Raw genomic sequence first — 18,671 nt, forward strand, 5'->3', positions numbered from 1 at the left:
CCCCTTTACCCTTAAATACTTAATGTGTATCTCTTAAGAACAAGGACATTCTCTTACATAATCACAGTACAGTTATCAAAATCAAGAAATTGCACATTGATCTAGTACTATCTAATATTTGATGAGTATTATCTAATTACCTAATGAGGTGAAAAACGGCCTCTGTGCACCAGTGCCAAATCGAATCTCAGAGACAGAGTTTTGGGTGAAGTAGAGAAGAATAGCTTTATTGCTTTGCCAGACAAATGGGGACACAGTAGGCTCCTGCCCCGAAAAACTGTGTGTCCCAACCTGGGAGGATTGGATGAGGAGTTTTATAGCAATGGTTCAAGAGCAGGCTTGCTGGTAAGGATTAGAGTGCGTGCAGGGCCTGCACTCCTTTAATCTGGTCTCAAGTAGTCTCTTGATGAGCTTCTCTGGTTCCTTTAATCTGGCCTCATGTAGTCTTCTCTGGAATGAAGAATGCTAACACCTTCCATTTGTTGGGGGTTTTAGTTCTGTAAAGAGCTCAAAGATATTATGTGTATCCCTTGAAGAGGAACCAGGACCCTGCCCCAAGGCTGCACTATTGTTTTTTGGCTGCTTCTCCTTTGTCTCTGCATCCCCTCCCTTAACTGATTAGCAACTGTTCAAATCTGCCCTTTGGAAGTCAGGGAAGGTCATGGAGGCTGGAATCTATTCCCTACAAACAAGAAATGTGGGACAGGGAGTTCCCTGATGGTCCAGTGGTTAGGATTCCAGGCTTTCACTGCCAGGTTCAATCCCTGGTTGGGGAACTGAGATCCCACAAGCCATGCAGCATAGCCAAATAAATAAATAAATAAAGACAAAAATCTTGAAAAAAAAAAAGAACAGGGGACAGAAAGGCTTCCATGCCCAGGAGCCCCACACGGTCCTGCTCGGTTTCACTAACATACAATTTGTAAATAATTTTCCCAGTTGTCACGATAACATCCTTTATAGTATTTCCCCCGATCCAGGATCCAATCCAGGCTCATGTATTATGTTTAGTTGTCATGTCCCTTTACCCTTTAATCTGAAACAGTTCCTTAGGCTTTCCTTGACTTTCATGACACCATTTGGAAGAATGTCCCTCAATTTGGGTTTTTTTCCTGCTTCCTCATAATTAGATTCAGGTTTTTCATTTTTGTCAAATATCACAGAAATGATGCTGTGTTCTTCTCAGTGCCTCACATTGGCAAGAATTCAATACCAATTTGTCCTTTATTGATAATGTTAACTTTGATCACCTGGCTAAGATGGCATCTGTCAGGTACTGTAAAGTTACTATATTTCTCTTTGTAATTAACAACTAGGTTGTGGGGAGATACATTGAGACTATGTATACATTGAGACTATTTCTCATGCTTTTGTCCGCCGATTGTAGCATCTAGCAATGATTCTTGCCTGTAACAATTAATTACGGTGCTATTTCCCTAATGGTGTTTTTCTAATTCCATCATTTCTTCTATATTGATTAGTTGGCATTCTCCTATAAGGAAAAAATTCCTTTCTCTGACTGCTGAAATGACAATTATATGCCAGGCACAATGAGCACACCTTGAGTTACCATTTGTCACTAATAGGAACTAGAGCTTCTTGGAGATATGACTGACTCCAGGGTTGGAACAGAGAAAGTACAAAATGACTCATTGTGCTGGGAAGTAATGAAGCACTCAAAAGATGGGAACATGTCAAAATGACACAGGAGCCACTTTGAAGGAGCTCCCTCTGGTCAAATCTGGGACAATATGAGTAGCAAAAGAAATCATAATAGTAATAGATTATCATCTACTGAATAAAGTAGGAAGTGACCAGACCCTATAAACATAGGTAGGCAGATAGAGAGGAAAGAAGTGAATTCCCCCCATTTTTTATCTCTTTTCTTGGCTGTGCTGCACGGCTTGCTGGGTCTCAGTTCCCCGACCAGGGATTGAACCCTGGCCACAGCAGTGAAAGTGCCAAATCCTAACCACTAGACCACCAGGGAACTCCTGTGAGTGCTCCTTTTTAATAGCATCTTGATCTTTTTTGCTGTGTCCCCTACTTCAATCTTTCTGAGGATAATTTAGTAGTTTGTTAAAACTTTTTATTTGGAAATAATTATACATTTATAGGAAGTTGCAAAGATGGTACAGAGAGGTCTCATGTAACTCTTTACCCAGTTTCCCCTAATGATTACATCCTGTGTCACTAGAGTACAATTATCACAAATAGGAAATTGACATTTCTGCGGTGTGCGTGTCGTTCTCTGCCAGTTTACACATGTGTAGATTCCTGTACAACAATCCAGATACAGAACTATTCCATCACCACATAGGTCTCTACTGGTGTTGACGTTTTACCAGTTAGAGTGAAGTGTAGAAAACTTAGCTCCCTTTAAGTCCCTTTAGCCTCACCAATTACAATTGTCTTAAATATTTCCTCTACATACATGGAGATCCACATCATAAAAATGTTATACTTTTTACTTTGACCTTCAAATATAATTTAGAAAACTCAAGAGGAAAAGGAAAGTCTGTTGTATTTAAACATATTTTTTCTCTTTCCATTTTTCTTCTTTCCTGATGTTCAAAGACTTCTTTTACCATCTCCGTTCTGTTTAGAGAACTTCCTTTAAGCCATTCTTTTAGGGTAGGTCTGCTGACAACAGATTTTCTTAGTTCTCCTTCTTCTGAGAATATCTTGATTTCCCCTTCATTTCTTCTTTCTTAGTAACAGCTTTATTGAGATATAATTCACATACCATAGTTTACCCATTTAAAGTGTCCAATTCAGGGACTTCCCTGGTGGCGCAGTGGTTAAAAATCTGCCTGCCAATGCAGGGGACATGGGTTCAAGCCCTGATCCAGGAAGATCCCACATGCCGCAGAGCAGCAACATGTGCCACAACCACTGAGCCTGCGCTCTAGAGCCCATGAGCCACAACTACTGAGCCCGTGTGCCACAACTATTGAAGCCCACGTGTCTAGAGCCCATGCTCCACAACAAGAGAAAGCCCGTGTGCACCAACAAAGACCCAACACAGCCAAATATAAAAATAAATAAATAAAAATTTATTTTAAAAATAAAGTGTCCAATGTTTTTTGTATGTTTATGGATATGTGCAACCATCACTATAATCAATTTTAGAACATTTTCATCACCTCAAAAAGAAACCCCATACCCCTAAGCCATCACTCTGCCCCACCTCACCTCCCTGCCTCCTCCAACCCTAAGCAAACATTAATATGCTTTCTGTCTCTATAGACTTTACTCTTCTGGACATTTCACATGAATGGAATCACATAACATGTGATCTTTTTGTCCGGCTTCTTTGACTCAGCATAATGTTTTTAAGGAGCTCCCTCTGGCTAAACCTGGGACAATTTGAGTAGCAAAAGAAATAATGATAGTAATAGGTTATAACCCACTGAATAAAGTAGGAAGTCACCAGTCCATAATAGGTCAGCAGATACATATGTAGGTAGGCAAATAGATAGGGAAGAAGTGTAGCATGTACATGTAGTAACATGTATCAGTATTTCCTTCCTTTTTGTGGCTGAATAATATTCCATTGTGCAGGTGTATCACATTTTGTTTATTCATTTGTCAGCTGATGTACATTTGGGTTGTTTCCACCTTTTGGCTATTATAAGTAATGCTGCTGTAAACATTTGTGTACGTGTTTTTATGCAGATATATATTTTCATTTATCTCAAGTATATATATACATCTAGGAGTGGAATTGCTAGGTCAAATGATAACTCTATGTTTAATAATTTGAGGAACTGCCAGACTGTTTTCTAAAGCAGCTGCACCAGTTTACATTCCCACCAGCAGTGTTTGTATGAAGTTTCCAATTTCTCCAAATCCTCATCAGCACTTGTTATTATCTGACTTTTTGATTCTAGCCATCCTAGTGAGTGTGAGGTAGTATCTCATTGTGGTTTTGATTTTCATTTCCCAGATAATTAATGATGTTAAGCATCTTTTCATGTACTTAATGGCCAAGGCTGCTTCATTTCTTAAGGATAATTTTGCCAGATATGGAATTCAGGGTTGACAGTTCTTTTCTTTCAGCACTTGAAAAATGTGCCATTTCCTTCGCTCCACCATGGTTTTGGGTGAGAAATCTGCTGTCACTTTAATTGTTTTTCCCCTATAGGTAAGGTGTCATTTCTCTCTTGCTGATTTCAAGATTTTTTCTTTGTCTTTAGTTTTCTGAAGTTTGACTATAATGTGTCTTCGTATAATTTCTTTGGTTTATCCTTTTGGGGTTTGCTCAGCTTCTTGAAACTCTAAGTTGATATCTTTTGCCAAATTTGAGAAATTTTCAGCTATAATTTCTTCAAATACTTTTCAGCCCCACACTTTCTCCTCTCTTTCTGGAACTCTGATGACATGAATGCCAGATCTTTTATTATAGTCTCAGAGGTCCCTGAGGCTCTGCTCATTTTTTTTCCAGTCAATTTTCTTTCTGTTGTTCAGATTGGATCATTTCTATTGTTCTGTCATCAAGTTCTCTAATTCTTTCCTCTGTCCTCTCTATTCTGCTGTTGAGCTCTTACACTGATATTAAAATTTTAGTTATTCTATTTTTCAGTTCTAAAATTTTCATTCTGTTCTTCTTTATATCTTTTTTTCTGAGACTTTCTGGTTTTGCATTTAAGTATATTGAAGCATTTTTTAAAAAATAATAACAAAGTACTGTTAGCACAGGGACAAAATGTTCCCCTGATGACTCTAATGCATAGCCAGGCTTTTTTTTATATATTTATTTATTTGTTTGGTTGCTCCAGGTCTTAGTTGCAGCAGGTGAGCTCCTTTGTTGCAGCTCACAGGCTCCTTAGTTGTGGCATGTGAACTCTTAGTTGTGGCATGCATGTAAGATCTAGTTCCCTGACCAGGGATCAAACCCAGGCCCCCTGCATTGGGAGTGTGGAGTCTTAACCACTGTGCCACCAGGGAAATCCCTGAAGCATTTTTATAATGGCTGCTTTAAAATCCTTGATAATTCTAACATCTGTGTCATCTCAGTGTCAGTGTCAGTTGATTGTCTTTTCTCATTCCAGTTAAGATTTTCTTGCTTCTTCACATGATGCCTGATTTTCAATTATGTCCTGGATATTTTGGGCACTCTGAGACTCTGGATATTATTTAAATCTTGTGTTTAGCAGTCTGCCTCCAACACTGTTCTGCTAAAAAAAGGAGAATCTCCTTCTTACTGCCAGGTGGAGGTGGAAGTTCAGGTCCCTAATTAGCCTCCTTTGACACCCCAGAGGGGACAAGCACTTTGTTGATCCTGGGTGGAGGTGGAATGTCATGCTCCCCACCAGACCACTTCTGACACCACCCTGGTGGGGAGACAAAAAGGTACCTCATTACTGTGTTGGGGGTAGAAGTTCAAGATCCCCACATAGCCTAAATTGACACTGTGTGGGAGGGGCCTCATTATCCCCAGGCAGGGATGAAAACCTAGGCTCCCCACTCAGCCTTTGCTGATGAAAACTGGGATGGGAGCTGCAGCTTTTTTCTGTGATGCTTGGCTGGAGTAGGGCAGTAATTATCTAAATTTTTCTTTCTTGTTACATTGGCCCTTTCCTGGTACTTTGGCTAGAGATAGCAGGCTTTCTTGGGACTGTTTTTATCTGCACCAGTTGGCATTCTGGGTTGCCAGCTTCTCCACCACACAGTCCAAGATATATGGGGTGAAAAGAAAACTCAGGGAAATCACTGCTGTGTCACTCCTCAGGTTCCAAGCTCCCTAGGCAGTTAGCCTCCTTCTCTCCAACTGACAGTCTTCTTATCTTTTTTTTTTTTATATATAATATCCAGCTACTTAGCAGGAGAAATAGGGAGAATTGTATCTGTTCCATCTTGAGCCCATTGGTAACTTTTAAACTTAATTTTTTAATAGGTAATACATTCACATAGTTCTTTCCCCCAGTCCCACAGATTTCCCTAACCAAGAAACCAGTCTTGATTAGTTGGTGGGTGGGTGGGTGGATGGGTGGTATATGCTTATAGATTATGCAAATAAAAGCAACTAAGAAAATATCCTTCATATTTTTCCACAGATAGTAGATACTGTTACTGTTATGCTGAACACTGATTTTTAAAATTACTGTTAATTTTAAACTTTTTTATCATGAAATATTACACACATTTTGAATAATGCTGCTGTAAATACTCTTGAACATGCCTCTTGTTGCACATGAGCACATATTCCAATTGAGCATATTTCCATGGATGGAATCACTGTGTCCTTGTGTATGCATATTTCAACATTACCAGGTAAAGCCAAAAGGTTTTCCAATATGGTCATCCAATTTACAGCTCCATTAGACATATGAGAGTTTTCGTTGCACCATGTTCTCTTCAACACTTCATATTGCCGTTCTTCAAAAAACTTTTTTATTGGGGTATAGTTGATTTATAATATTATATACGTTTCGGGTGTACAACATAGTGATTCACAGTTTCTAAAGGTTATACTCCATTTATAGTTATTATAAAATGTTGGCTATATTCCCTGTGCTGTACAATATATCCTTGTTGCTTATCCTTGTATGCTTATACATAGTAGTTTGTACCTCTTAATTCCCTACCCCTACCTTGCCCCTCGCCCCTTTCCTCTCCCCACTGGTAACCACTTGTTTGTTCTCTATGTCTGTTAGTCTGTTCCTGTTTTTTGTTATATTCACTAGTTTGTTTTATTTTTTAGATTCCACATATAAGTGATATCATATGGTATTTGGCTTTCTCCTTTCACTTAGCATAATACCCTACGAGTCCACCCATGTTGTTGCAAATGGCAGAATTCCATTCTTTTTATGGCTAAGTAGTATTCTATTGTATATATATACCACATCTTCTTTATCCATTCATCTGTTGATGGATATTTAGGTTGCTTCCATGTCTTGGCTATTGTAAATAGTGCTGCTTTGAACATTGGGGTGCATGTATCTTTTCAAATTAGCATTTTTGTTTTCTTTGGATATATACCCAGGGGTGGAATTGCTGAATCATATGGTAGTTCTGTTTTTAGTGTTTTGAGGAACTGTTTACCACAGTGGCTGCACCAATTTACATTCTCAACAACAGTGTACAAGGGTACCTTTTTCTCCACATCCTTGATATTGCCAGTGTTTTTCATTGAAGACATTGTAGAGGTTGTGTAATGGTAACTCATTATGGTTTGAATGTGCATTCCCTGGTTACTAAGGAAGTTAAGCCCTTTTTGTGTTTATTAATGCCTTGGATTTCCTCTTTTGTAAAATGCCTGTTCAGACCTTTTGCCCACTTTTCTACTGGTGATCTCTCTCTTTTTTAAAAAAATTGGTTTGTAAGTGTTCTTTACATTCTCTAGATATGAGCCCTTTGTCAGTAATGTGTTGCAGATATCTTCTATTTGGTGGCTTTTCTTTTTTTTCTCTTATAATGCTGTCTTTTAAGTGCTGTCTCTTCATTGGAGACAGACATCAATCTTTTTCTTTATGGTTAATGTTTTTTGCATCCTGTTTGAGAATTATTTTCATAATCCAAGATGATGAAGATATTCATCTCTACTATGTTTTTTTTCTATGTTATCTTTTAAAGGCTTTATTGTTTTGCCTTTCCCCCAGTACATTTCTTCCAAATGCCTTTTAGCCCCCTTTGTATCTTCTTATGTTGGTTGTCCAAGTTGTTTTATATTTTAGTCAATTCTATATTGCCATTGCCTGGCACATAATCAACCAGTAAATGTATTGTATGTAGTTCCTACGTTAACTCGAGGACTTAAAGAGAGCCTATTTTAATCCTCATTTTTGCAAAAAGAGGGACTGAATGAATAAATGAATGAATTTAATACACAGTGAATGTCAAGATACTTCAATATGTTTTTCTCTCACAAAATAAAACGCAAAACTGGGTGCTGGGTGAAAATCCTACATGATACATTATGGTAAAAGTCATTAAAAACAACTTCCTATTCCTCTTCCCTCCATCCTCCAGTGCTGACCATGTCACCTTGAACAGGACTGTGTTGTTACAGGTGTCATTCAAGGATGTGACTGTGGACTTCAGCAGGGAGGAGTGGCAGCACTTGGACCCTGCTCAGAGGCTCCTGTACCGGGATGTGACGCTGGAGAACTATAGCCACCTGCGCTCAGTGGGTAAGCACAGCTAGGGGCCTCAGAGAGGCTGCTTCCATTCTCAGCTGCTGAATGCTCTGGGGCATCTGAAGTGTGTGATGGTGTCATCCTTGATTTGCCCGAGATTCTTCAGTCTTTTTCACGTCTGTGATTATTACTCTACTCCCAGTGAAATGGGATTACTTTCCTGAAGAGCAAATGGAAGTGTCATTGAAAGGCCCCAAAACCCAATTAGCTGGACCCAATCCTGTATCATGTCCTGTTAACAGGGTACCAAGTTCCCAAACCAGAGGTCATCTTCAAGTTGGAGCAAGGAGAGGGACCATGGACGTTGGAGGAGGAAACCCCACACCAGAGCTGCTCAGGTGAGTGAGTGTGACCTAGGCAGATGGGGGACATGGAAATAGATCTCAGTTTCTCTAGAAGAGGCTGATGCCTTTGAAAGGCTCTGAAGATATCTTATCTTGAAGGCTCGAAGCGTTTGGAGTTGTTTGGAGAGAGTTGGCAGAGCCCCTCCAATATCTGAATGCTCTCTCCAAGTATGACCCTTGCCGATACCCATTGTCTTCTTTGCTTGGCTTTTTGACAAGAAAGCTGTCTCTAATCTCTGTACCATGGATCACATACATACTACCCTATCTTACCTAGGGACTTTTTATTCTTCCTACTTCACTCCCACCCCCTTATCTTAGGTTCTTTTCTTGTACATTAGGTATTTTAAATTTTCTTCCCTTTTATTCCAATTCCTCATATCCATCCCTTATGCCTCCTCCCAAAGGCAACAGATCTAATGTGTTTGATCTTTGAATTTGTATGATATTCTCTTAAAGCCTGAAGTATTGGTTTATAAGTATGTATTTTTAGTATATATAAATTATATTGTGCTACATGTCTTTTTTTTAAACACTCTTTGTTTATACATTTTTAAAATTTATTTATTTTCCTTATTTTTTTGGCTGTGTCAGGTCTTAGTTGCAGCACACAGGATCTTCATTGAGGCATGCAGGATGTTTGGTTATGGCCTGCAGTCTCTTCATTGCTGCACTCATGCTTCTTTCTAGCTGTGGCTCGTGGGCTTCTCTCTAGTTGTAGCGTTTGGGTTTTCTCTCTCTAATTGTGGCACATGGGGTCCAGGGCGCACAGGCTCAGTAGTTGTGGTGCGTGGGCTTAGTTGCCCCCTGGGCATATGGGATCTTAGTTCCCCGACCAGGGATAGAACCCGCATCCCCTGCATTGGAAGGCAGATTCTTTACCACTGGACCACCAGGGAAGTCCCTGTGCTACATGTCTTAATTATGTTCCTTTTTTTCACTCACCCCTAAGGTCTGTCCGTATTGCAGTGCTCATCTGGCTTCATTCATTCAAATTGCTGCATAGTGTTGCACAGTGTGCTAGCACCACATCTTATTGAACCATACACCCAGTGGTGAAACGTAGGTTTCTGTTAGCTGCCATTTAAGACAAACAACTCTACAATAAATTTCTACACAGATGTTCTCTTAGAGTGTGAGAATTTCTCAGGGATGTATATAGAAGAGAGGGTTTGCCTGATCATTGCATATTCTCATGCTGAATTTGAGCACCACCGTATTCTTCTTGAATTGGCTGCACTAATCTACTCTCCCAGCAATAGGGCACAGGGTTCTTCCTTTCCTCGAGTTTCTGCCAAGAATTAATATTACCAGAGTTTCTCATTTTGGGGCCAACTATGGGTATAAAGTGATATCTCATTTTTTATTTCTCATTTCTCCAATACCTAGTTTGAGCATTTCATTATTGACCATTTGTGGTCTCTTTGAGTTTCTCTCCTATGAGTGACCTTGCTCATGTTCCCCTAGTTTTGAATTGTTTCCTGTCTGTTTCATACTGATTTGCATCCAATTTATTATTTGCCCCCTTTTCCAGCCTTCTCATTATCCCCATAAATGAGGTTGCCCTACGGACCCTGTCTACTGTTCACCAGTCTTTTCTTCATATACATGCAAGGATTCATCCATCCTGAAATTCTGATGACTCTGTTTTTGACATCTCCAATCTGTTCTTCCCTGGTACTTTAGTACTACATTTAGCTACCCAGAAAGTTCCATTGAGATGTTTCTCTTGCTCCTCACTACATCAGAAATTGGAATCATTACCTCATGTATCAGAAACCCTTCTCACCTTCCAACTTTTCTCACATTTGTCAGTGTTTCTTAAATATTTCTGTCATTTTTAAGTTAATCACTCTACAGTTCCTACTGCTTTTCCATTTCTGAGAATATCATTTTCAGTTCTCAGTTCATCTTCTTAGTTCCCAGCAATATCACCCAAAACCAGCTCCATATTTTCTTACGCCTGGATTATAATTTTTCTATTACTGATTGTATTTGCTGATTCCATTCGTTTTATTGGTTCACTTCAAAAGCTAACGATAAATTTCATTGCCTAAAATGTTCTATTTATCTTGACATTAGCTTTATGAAAAACCTACAGTTATTCCCCATGACTTAGCATGTGACAATTAAACTCTTCATTCAGAGAGGCAAACAACATGGCCATGTATTTCGAATTCAAATGTGTATCTGTATATTTTGTATAACCTATGCTCAAGTCCATTTTTACCATAGTTTATGATTCTATGAGGTTTATTTATGTTAATAGTTCTATGAGTTTTGGGGAATTCCCTGGTGGTCCAGTGGTTAGGACCCAGCGCTTTCACTGCCAGGGCCTGAGTTCAATCCCTGGATGGGAAACAAAAAGCCTGTAAGCCACGTGGTGTGGCCAAAATAATAATAATAATAATAATTCTATGAGTTTTGACAAATGCATACGGTCATGTAACCACCACCACAGTCAAGATATAGAACAAAAATTACCTCAGGTCCCTTTATTGCTACTTCTTCCCACCACTTCCAGACCTGGAAAATACTGATGTCTTTTCTGTCTCTATAGTTTTGCCTTTTCCAGAATGTCATATAAATGGAATCATACAATATGAAGCTTTTTGAGCCTGGCTTCTTTCACTTAGCATAAAGCATTCAAAACTCATTCCTACTGTTGTGTTTTCCATAGTTTGTTCCTTTTTTATTTCTGAGTAGTATTCCATAGTATGGATGTATCACAGTTTATCCATTCACCAGCTGAAGGATATTTGGATGGTTTCCAGTTTTGGTGTTTATGAATAAAGGTGCTATGTTTATATATTTGTTTCCATATTTTGTGTGATATAAGATTTCATTCACTTGGGTAAATATCTAGGAGTCAGATTGCTGGGCTGTATGGTAAGTATATGTTTAACTTTACTAGAAACTGCCAAACTTTTCCAAAGTGGCTATACAATTTTCAATTCTAACCAGCTATGTATGAGAGTTCCAGTTGATCTGCATTCTCACCAGCACTTGGAATTGTCCATTTTTAAAACTTTTAGCCATTCTAATAGTAAGATAGTTGTATCTTACTGTGGTTTTAATTGGCATTTCCATAATATCTAATATTTGACATCTATATATCTTCTTTGGTGAAGTGTTTGTACAAATCTTTTGCCCAGTTTTCTATAGGGAACATTGTTTTCTTATTGTTGAGTTTTGAAAGTTCATTATATATTATGGACACAAGTTATTTATCAGGTATGTGTTTTGTGAATTTTTTTATTTGCTTATCAGTGTCTTTCATGAGGCACTTAAAATTTGGACAAAGTCTAATTTATTTTTTTTCTTATGTTATGGATTGTGTTTTTGGTGTTGTATCTAAGAAATCTTTACCTAATCCAAGGTCCCCCAAAAAATTAGGTCTTACATTTAGTTCTGTGATGCATTTTGCATTAATTTTTATATGTGATTTAAAGTATGGATCAGAGTTTTGTGTTTGTTCATTTTTGCACATGGCTATCCAATCATTTCAGCATCATTTATTTTAAAAAAAAAGCTATCCTTCTCTCAACTGAATTGCCTTTGCACCTTTATTGAAGATCAGTTGTCATATATATGTGGGTCTCTTTCTGGACTCTTCATTCTGTTCCATTGATCTATTCATGTATCTTTACACCATTCCCACACTGTCTTGATAAGTGTAGCTATGTAATAAATTTGAAATCGTGTCATATTAGTCCTCCAACTTTGTTCTTCTCTTTCAAATTGTTTTGGCTATTCTAAGTACTTTGTGTATCCATTTGAATTTTACAGTCAATTTTTCAATTTCTATGAAAGTGAATTTTGATTGTGATTACATTGAATCTATAAGTCAGTTTGGAGAGAATTAACATCTTAACATTATCAACTCTTCCAATCCAAATATATAAATGATTTGATAATTTATATATTGCAAACTGATTACCACCATAGCATTAGCCAACACCTCCATCCCATCACATAGTTACCATTTCTTTTTTGTGGTGAGAACATTTAAGGTCTACTCTCTAGGCAACATTCAAGTATATGACACAGTATCATTATCTATAGTCACCATGCTGCACATTAGATTTCCAGAACTTGTTCATCTTATAACTGGAAGTTTGTACCCTTTGACCAATAGCTCTCCATTCCCTCCACCCTCCAGTCCCTGGGAACCACCACTCTACTCTCTGCTTCTCTGAGTTTGACTTTCTTAGATTCCACATACAAGTGATAATACCATGCAGTATTTGTCTTTCTCTGACTTATTTCACTTAGCATGATACCCTCAACGTTCAGACAAGTTGTAGCAAATGGCACAATGTCCTTCTTTCTCATGGCTGAATAATATTCCATTGTATGTATATACCACATCTTTATCCATTCAGTGTGGACAGACACTTGGGTTGTTTTCATATCTTGCTATTGTGAATAATGCTGCAATGAATATGGGAGTGCAGATATCTCTAAGAGATCCTGATTTCAATTCCTTGGGATATATACCCAGAAGTGGAATTGCTGGATCATGCAATAGGTCTCTTTTGAATTTTTTGAGGAAACTCCATACTGTTTTCCATAGTAGCAGCACCAATTTACACTCCCACCAACAGTGCACAAGTGTTCCCTTTTCTCCACACCCTCATCAGCATTTGCTATCTCTTGTCTTTTTGATGAAAGCCATTCTAACAGGTGTGAGGTGTTATCTCGTTGTGGTTTTGACTTGCATTTCCCTGAGGATTACTGCTATCAAGCACCTTTTCATGTACCTGTTTGCCATTTGTATGTCTTCTTTGGAAAACTGTCTGTTCAATTCTTCTGCCCATTTTTTAATCAGTTTTTTTTCTGCTATTGAGCTGTATATGTTCTTTATATATTTTGCATATTAACTCCTTATCAGATATATGACTTGTAAATATCTTCTCCCATTCCATAGGTTGCCTTTTCATTTTGTTGATTGTTTCCTTTGCTGTGCATTTTTAATGTTTTCTTGATGTCTGCCGTATTTGATAGTGTTCCCCTAATCTGACTCTTTATTCTGTGCTCTATCTATTTAGATGATACATTTTCACCTTGTGATCAGATTTCACTATTTCATGAAATGGCTCTTAATTACTCCAGAATATATGGCTCTTTCTTTTTTCTCATCCTCCATCCCACAGGAACTCACAGAAAAACATAAGATTTTAGACTGTGTGGTAACTAAGGCTTTTTTTACCTCTAAGTTTTTTAGAAAGCTCCCAGAACTAAGAGCCTATTTCTCAGATTCACAGACATAGAGAACATACTTGTGGTTGCTGAGTGGGGGAGGGGTGGACTGGGAGTTTGGAATTAACAGATGCAAACTATTATATATAGAATGGATAAACAACAAGGTCTAACTGTATAGCACAGGGAACTATATTCAATATCCTGTGATAAACCATAATGAAAAAGAATTTTAAAAAAGATCCATTCTTACACTGAAAAAAAAGAGCCTGTTTCTTATTGTATAACTTGGGACCTAATCAGGAGAGAGAAACCACATACTAATTTGAACATGGAAAGTTTAACAAAGAATTATTAGTGCCACTGCAATGAGAAGCCCACGCATCGCAACAAAGAGTAGCCCCCACTCGCTGCAACTAGAGGAAGCCCACGTGCAGCAACAAAGACCCAACGCAGCCAAAAATAAATAAATAAATAGATTTGAAAAAAAGAATTATTAGCTATTGTGGGATTGAGGTAACAAGGGATTAGCCAGCAAAAGTAAAGAGAACTCTAAAGAATAAAGGAATAGCAAATTAGTGTGGGAGAGTATCTCTAAGGCTGTGAAGGAACACCCAAGGAAGTGCCTCCCCTGCTTCCCAGGGATGAATCCAGACCTTATAGGGAAGGCATATCCATGGCTCACAGCATGGCAGCTGTCATGCCACACTGGTTGAACTTACTGGAAATCTACCCTCTGAGGTTCCAGAAAAAGCTGATCATAGGGAAGTGTCTCATTGGAAATATTCCACTACAAGCCACCTGAGAGGGGTGCCAGGATAAACTGCTGGGTGCTGGGTGCTTCTGGCTGCAATGCACTGCAGAAGCTGGGTGCTTGGGAAGCCATATGAGTGGCAGGAGCTGGGTGCTAAAGAAGTGACCTGCACTGCAAGATCTGGGTGCTTGGGAAGCTGCATGTGCATTAGGAGCCAGATGCTGCTGAAGCCACCACACTGCTGAAGCCTGGTAATAGACAAGCTGCCCTTGCTGGAGGAGCCTGCTGAGTGAGCTCACTAGAAGCAGGAAGCAAAATCCCTTCCTCCAGTGTTTCCCCATCACCCTGTATTGACAAGGTTCAACATCATGCCAGATGGCAAAGGAAAAAAGACTCAGATCCATTTTTGTAGAGCGGACAAGGAAGGGTGAATTGGAGGTTGAAAGGCAAAAAATTGATAACTGTAACACTTACTCTTCAGTTTTCTGAAGCCAAGCATGGAAAATATTTAGTAAACTTAAATTTATTGAATTTGGGAAGATAGGCAGAGGAGGATATTTTTCTCTCTTTCAGAAGGATCCTTCAAATATTTGATCAGAAGAATTCAAAAAACCATAGATTATATTTGGAAAGGGAAGATAATTGCATGAAATGTTAATAATTTCAGGCTCTGTGTGTTAATTCTCTCTGTTATAACACAAAACTGTGCCAAATTTAGTATCAATATGAGTGGTACTGTGTCTGCTTTATACATTCATAGCAGATATAACCTCCCTAGAGGTGTACTAAAATTAGAGCTGATATCAAGGACAATACCTTCTGAATATGCACAGAGGAGCAAAGCAACAAGCTTAATATAACTGTATCCTCTCTTACATAAGCATTCTCAGGTGAATGGGTGCATTCAACAAATCAACTCTGATCTTGTTGGGTCATTCAAGGACCATGTTCCAAGTTATTGCTCTGCCATCTCCTAGAGTATTGTTGTCAGCTGGGTGGTTGATGTTGGGTCATTGTTGAGTCCTCTGGGCTGGGGAAGGGGGAATGGGGGAGATTTGCCCACTGTCTTAAAGCCTGGCCTAGGAGTGGTACATATCACTTCTGCTCATATTCCACTGGTGAGGACAAAGTGAGACTGGTAAACGTAATGCCCAGCTATGTTCTATTACTATAAAAGAAGAGGTGAATAGATTTTGGTGGATGGCTTGCAGTTTCTGCCATAGATGGTTTGCCCTCTCCTATTTGACACTTGTTGAAAGCATATATTTTTCCTATAGATATAGAGGAATTGGTATTTGAGGACTATAAATTTAATGTAGATGCTCATAATGGTTCAGAGGGAAAAGCAAGAGGAAGCAGAGAGATTATTAATGTTTTAGACCTAATATGTAATAAGGACATACATTCTGAAATATTTCTTCCATTCAGGCTTACCTTTAACAGACTTCAGTTTCTTCTTCTGGTTACTCTACTCACTGTCCTGACTTCCTACATAGTGGATATAGATTCCCAGGTTCAAATCCCATCTCTTATTTATTTAGCTATTTTTTTGATTAATTTCTTTTTTTTTTTTTTTTTTTGCTGTGTTGCATCTTCGTTTCTGTGCGAGGGCTTTCTCTAGTTGTGGCAAGCGGGGGCCACTCTTCATCACGGTGCGTGGGCCTCTTACTATCGCGGCCTCTCTTGTTGCGGAGCACAGGCTCCAGACACGCAGGCTCAGTAGTTGTGGCTCATGGGCCTAGTTGCTCCGTGACATGTGGGATCCTCCCAGACCAGGGCTCGAACCCGTGTCCCCTGCATTAGCAAGCAGATTCTCAACCACTGCGCCACCAGGGAAGCCTTATTTAGCTATTTGATCTTCAGCAAGTTACATAACTTCTCTGTGCTTCTGTTTTCTCATCTGTGAAACATGATTGATAATGATAGCTACCTCTTAGGGTTTAGTGAAGATTAAATGAGCTGCTTTGTGTAAAGCACTTGGAAGTGCCTGGCGCATCATAAATGGTATATAATTGTTTTACATAGAGTAAGTGTTCTAGAAGAATTTCATATTACTATTTTCATTATTGTCATAAGAACTCTTCCATTTCTCTGTTCATCCTGTCCAAACTCCATGTACCCTCTATTCTCTGATAATTATTCTGGAGTCATTTTCATTTTTTTCTCTTTCTTTTTAGATGAGGATAATGGGCAAACCCAACAACAGAGAATTTCTGGAGAAGTTTCATTACACTGTGAGAAATTTGGTCAGTCCATAGGAAAAGATTCATTGTGTTCCATTGTAGAAGAACTGTGGCAAGATAATGACCGGCTAGAGAGATATCAAGAAAACCAAAATAACCCTTTAAGTCATGTGAAAGTATTGATTAAGGAGAGGGGCTATGAATGTAAAAACATTGAAAAAATAATTCACGTGAGTACCAGGCTTGTTCCTTCCATTAAAAGACTCCATAACTATGACACATTTGGAAAGAGTTTGAAGCATACTTTAAACTTACATAATCATAATAAAAGCAATGCAACAAAGAACTTTGATAAAATTTTTAGAAATGGCAACAATTTTGCCCATAGCTCTTCCTCTACTAAGAATGAGAATGCTAATACAAGAGCAAACTCCTGTGAACTTAATCAATGTGAAAAACATCTTGGCCACAAGCAAGTTCTCACCCACCATCAGAAAATTCATACTGAAGAGAAACTTTATGTGTGTACTCAATACGTACAGACGTTCACCCAAAAGTCACATCTTTTTGAGCATCAGAGAATTCATGCTGGAGAAAAATCCCATGAATGCAACAAGCGTGAGAACGTCTTCACTCAGAAGCCGCAAACTGAGGTACCTCAAAGTGTTTACACAAGAGAGAAACCTTTTATATGTACTCAATGTGGGAAGGCCTTTACACTCAGGTCAAACCTCATTACACATCAGAAAATTCATACTGGGCAGAAACCCTATAAATGCAGTGAATGTGGAAAAGCCTTTTTCCACAGATCATATCTCTTTAGACATATGAGAATTCATACAGGAGAAAAACCTTATGAATGCAGTGAATGTGGAAGAGGCTTCTCCCAGAATTCTGACCTCAATATACATCAGAAAACTCATACTGGAGAGAAACACTATGCATGCAGTGAATGTGGGAAAGCCTTCACAAGAAAATCAGCACTCAGGATGCATCAAAGAATTCACACAGGAGAGAAACCTTATGTATGCACTGAATGTGGGAAGGCCTTCATCCAGAAATCCCATTTCAATACACATCAGAGAATTCATACTGGAGAAAAACCTTATGAATGCAGTGATTGTGGGAAATCGTTCATTAAGAAATCACAACTCCATGTGCATCAAAGAATTCATACAGGAGAAAAACCTTATATATGTACAGAATGTGGAAAGGTCTTTACTCATAGGACAAATCTCACTACACATCAGAAAACTCATACTGGAGAGAAACCGTATATGTGTGCCGAATGTGGAAAGGCTTTCAGTGATCAGTCAAATCTCATTAAACACCAGAAAACTCATACTGGAGAGAAACCCTATAAATGCAATGGCTGTGGAAAGGCCTTCATATGGAAGTCACGCCTCAAAATACATCAGAAATCTCATATTGGAGAGAGACACTATGAATGCAATGAATGTGGGAAAGCCTTTATCCAGAAATCAACACTCAGTGTGCATCAGAGAATCCATACAGGAGAGAAACCCTATGCTTGTCCTGAATGTGGGAAGGCCTTCATCCAGAAATCACACTTCATTGCACATCATAGAATTCATACTGGAGAGAAGCCTTATGAATGTAGTGACTGTGGGAAATGCTTCACGAAGAAGTCACAACTCCGGGTGCATCAGAAGATTCACACAGGAGAGAAACCCAATATATGTGCTGAATGTGGAAAGGCCTTCACTGACAGGTCAAATCTCATAACACACCAGAAAATCCATACTAGAGAGAAACCCTATAAATGCAGTGACTGTGGAAAAACCTTCACCTGGAAATCACGCCTCACTATCCATCAGAAATCTCATACTGGAGAGAGACACTATGAATGCAGTAAATGTGGGAAAGCTTTCATCCAGAAAGCAACACTAAGTTTGCATCAGATAATTCATACAGGGAAGAAACCTTATGCTTGTACAGAATGTCAGAAGGCCTTCACTGACAGGTCAAATCTCATTAAACACCAGAAAACTCATAGTGGAGAAAAACTCTATAAAGCCAGTGA

At 38.7% G+C, this 18,671-nt stretch overlaps 1 protein-coding gene across 1 annotated transcript in view; it reads left to right on the forward strand.

The window, feature by feature from the left end:
* The window catches only part of ZNF41 (zinc finger protein 41), a 56,713-nt gene that overhangs the window by 33,481 nt on the left and 4,561 nt on the right, over positions 1-18,671 (forward strand). The window contains 3 exon segments of the mRNA XM_019943447.2: positions 8,018-8,138; positions 8,387-8,482; positions 16,622-18,671. Coding sequence (XP_019799006.1) covers positions 8,018-8,138; positions 8,387-8,482; positions 16,622-18,671 — 2,267 coding nt within the window.

The sequence above is a fragment of the Tursiops truncatus genome, chromosome X (genome assembly GCF_011762595.2).
Source record: "Tursiops truncatus isolate mTurTru1 chromosome X, mTurTru1.mat.Y, whole genome shotgun sequence".
In the NCBI taxonomy this organism is placed as follows: Eukaryota; Metazoa; Chordata; class Mammalia; order Artiodactyla; family Delphinidae; genus Tursiops; species Tursiops truncatus.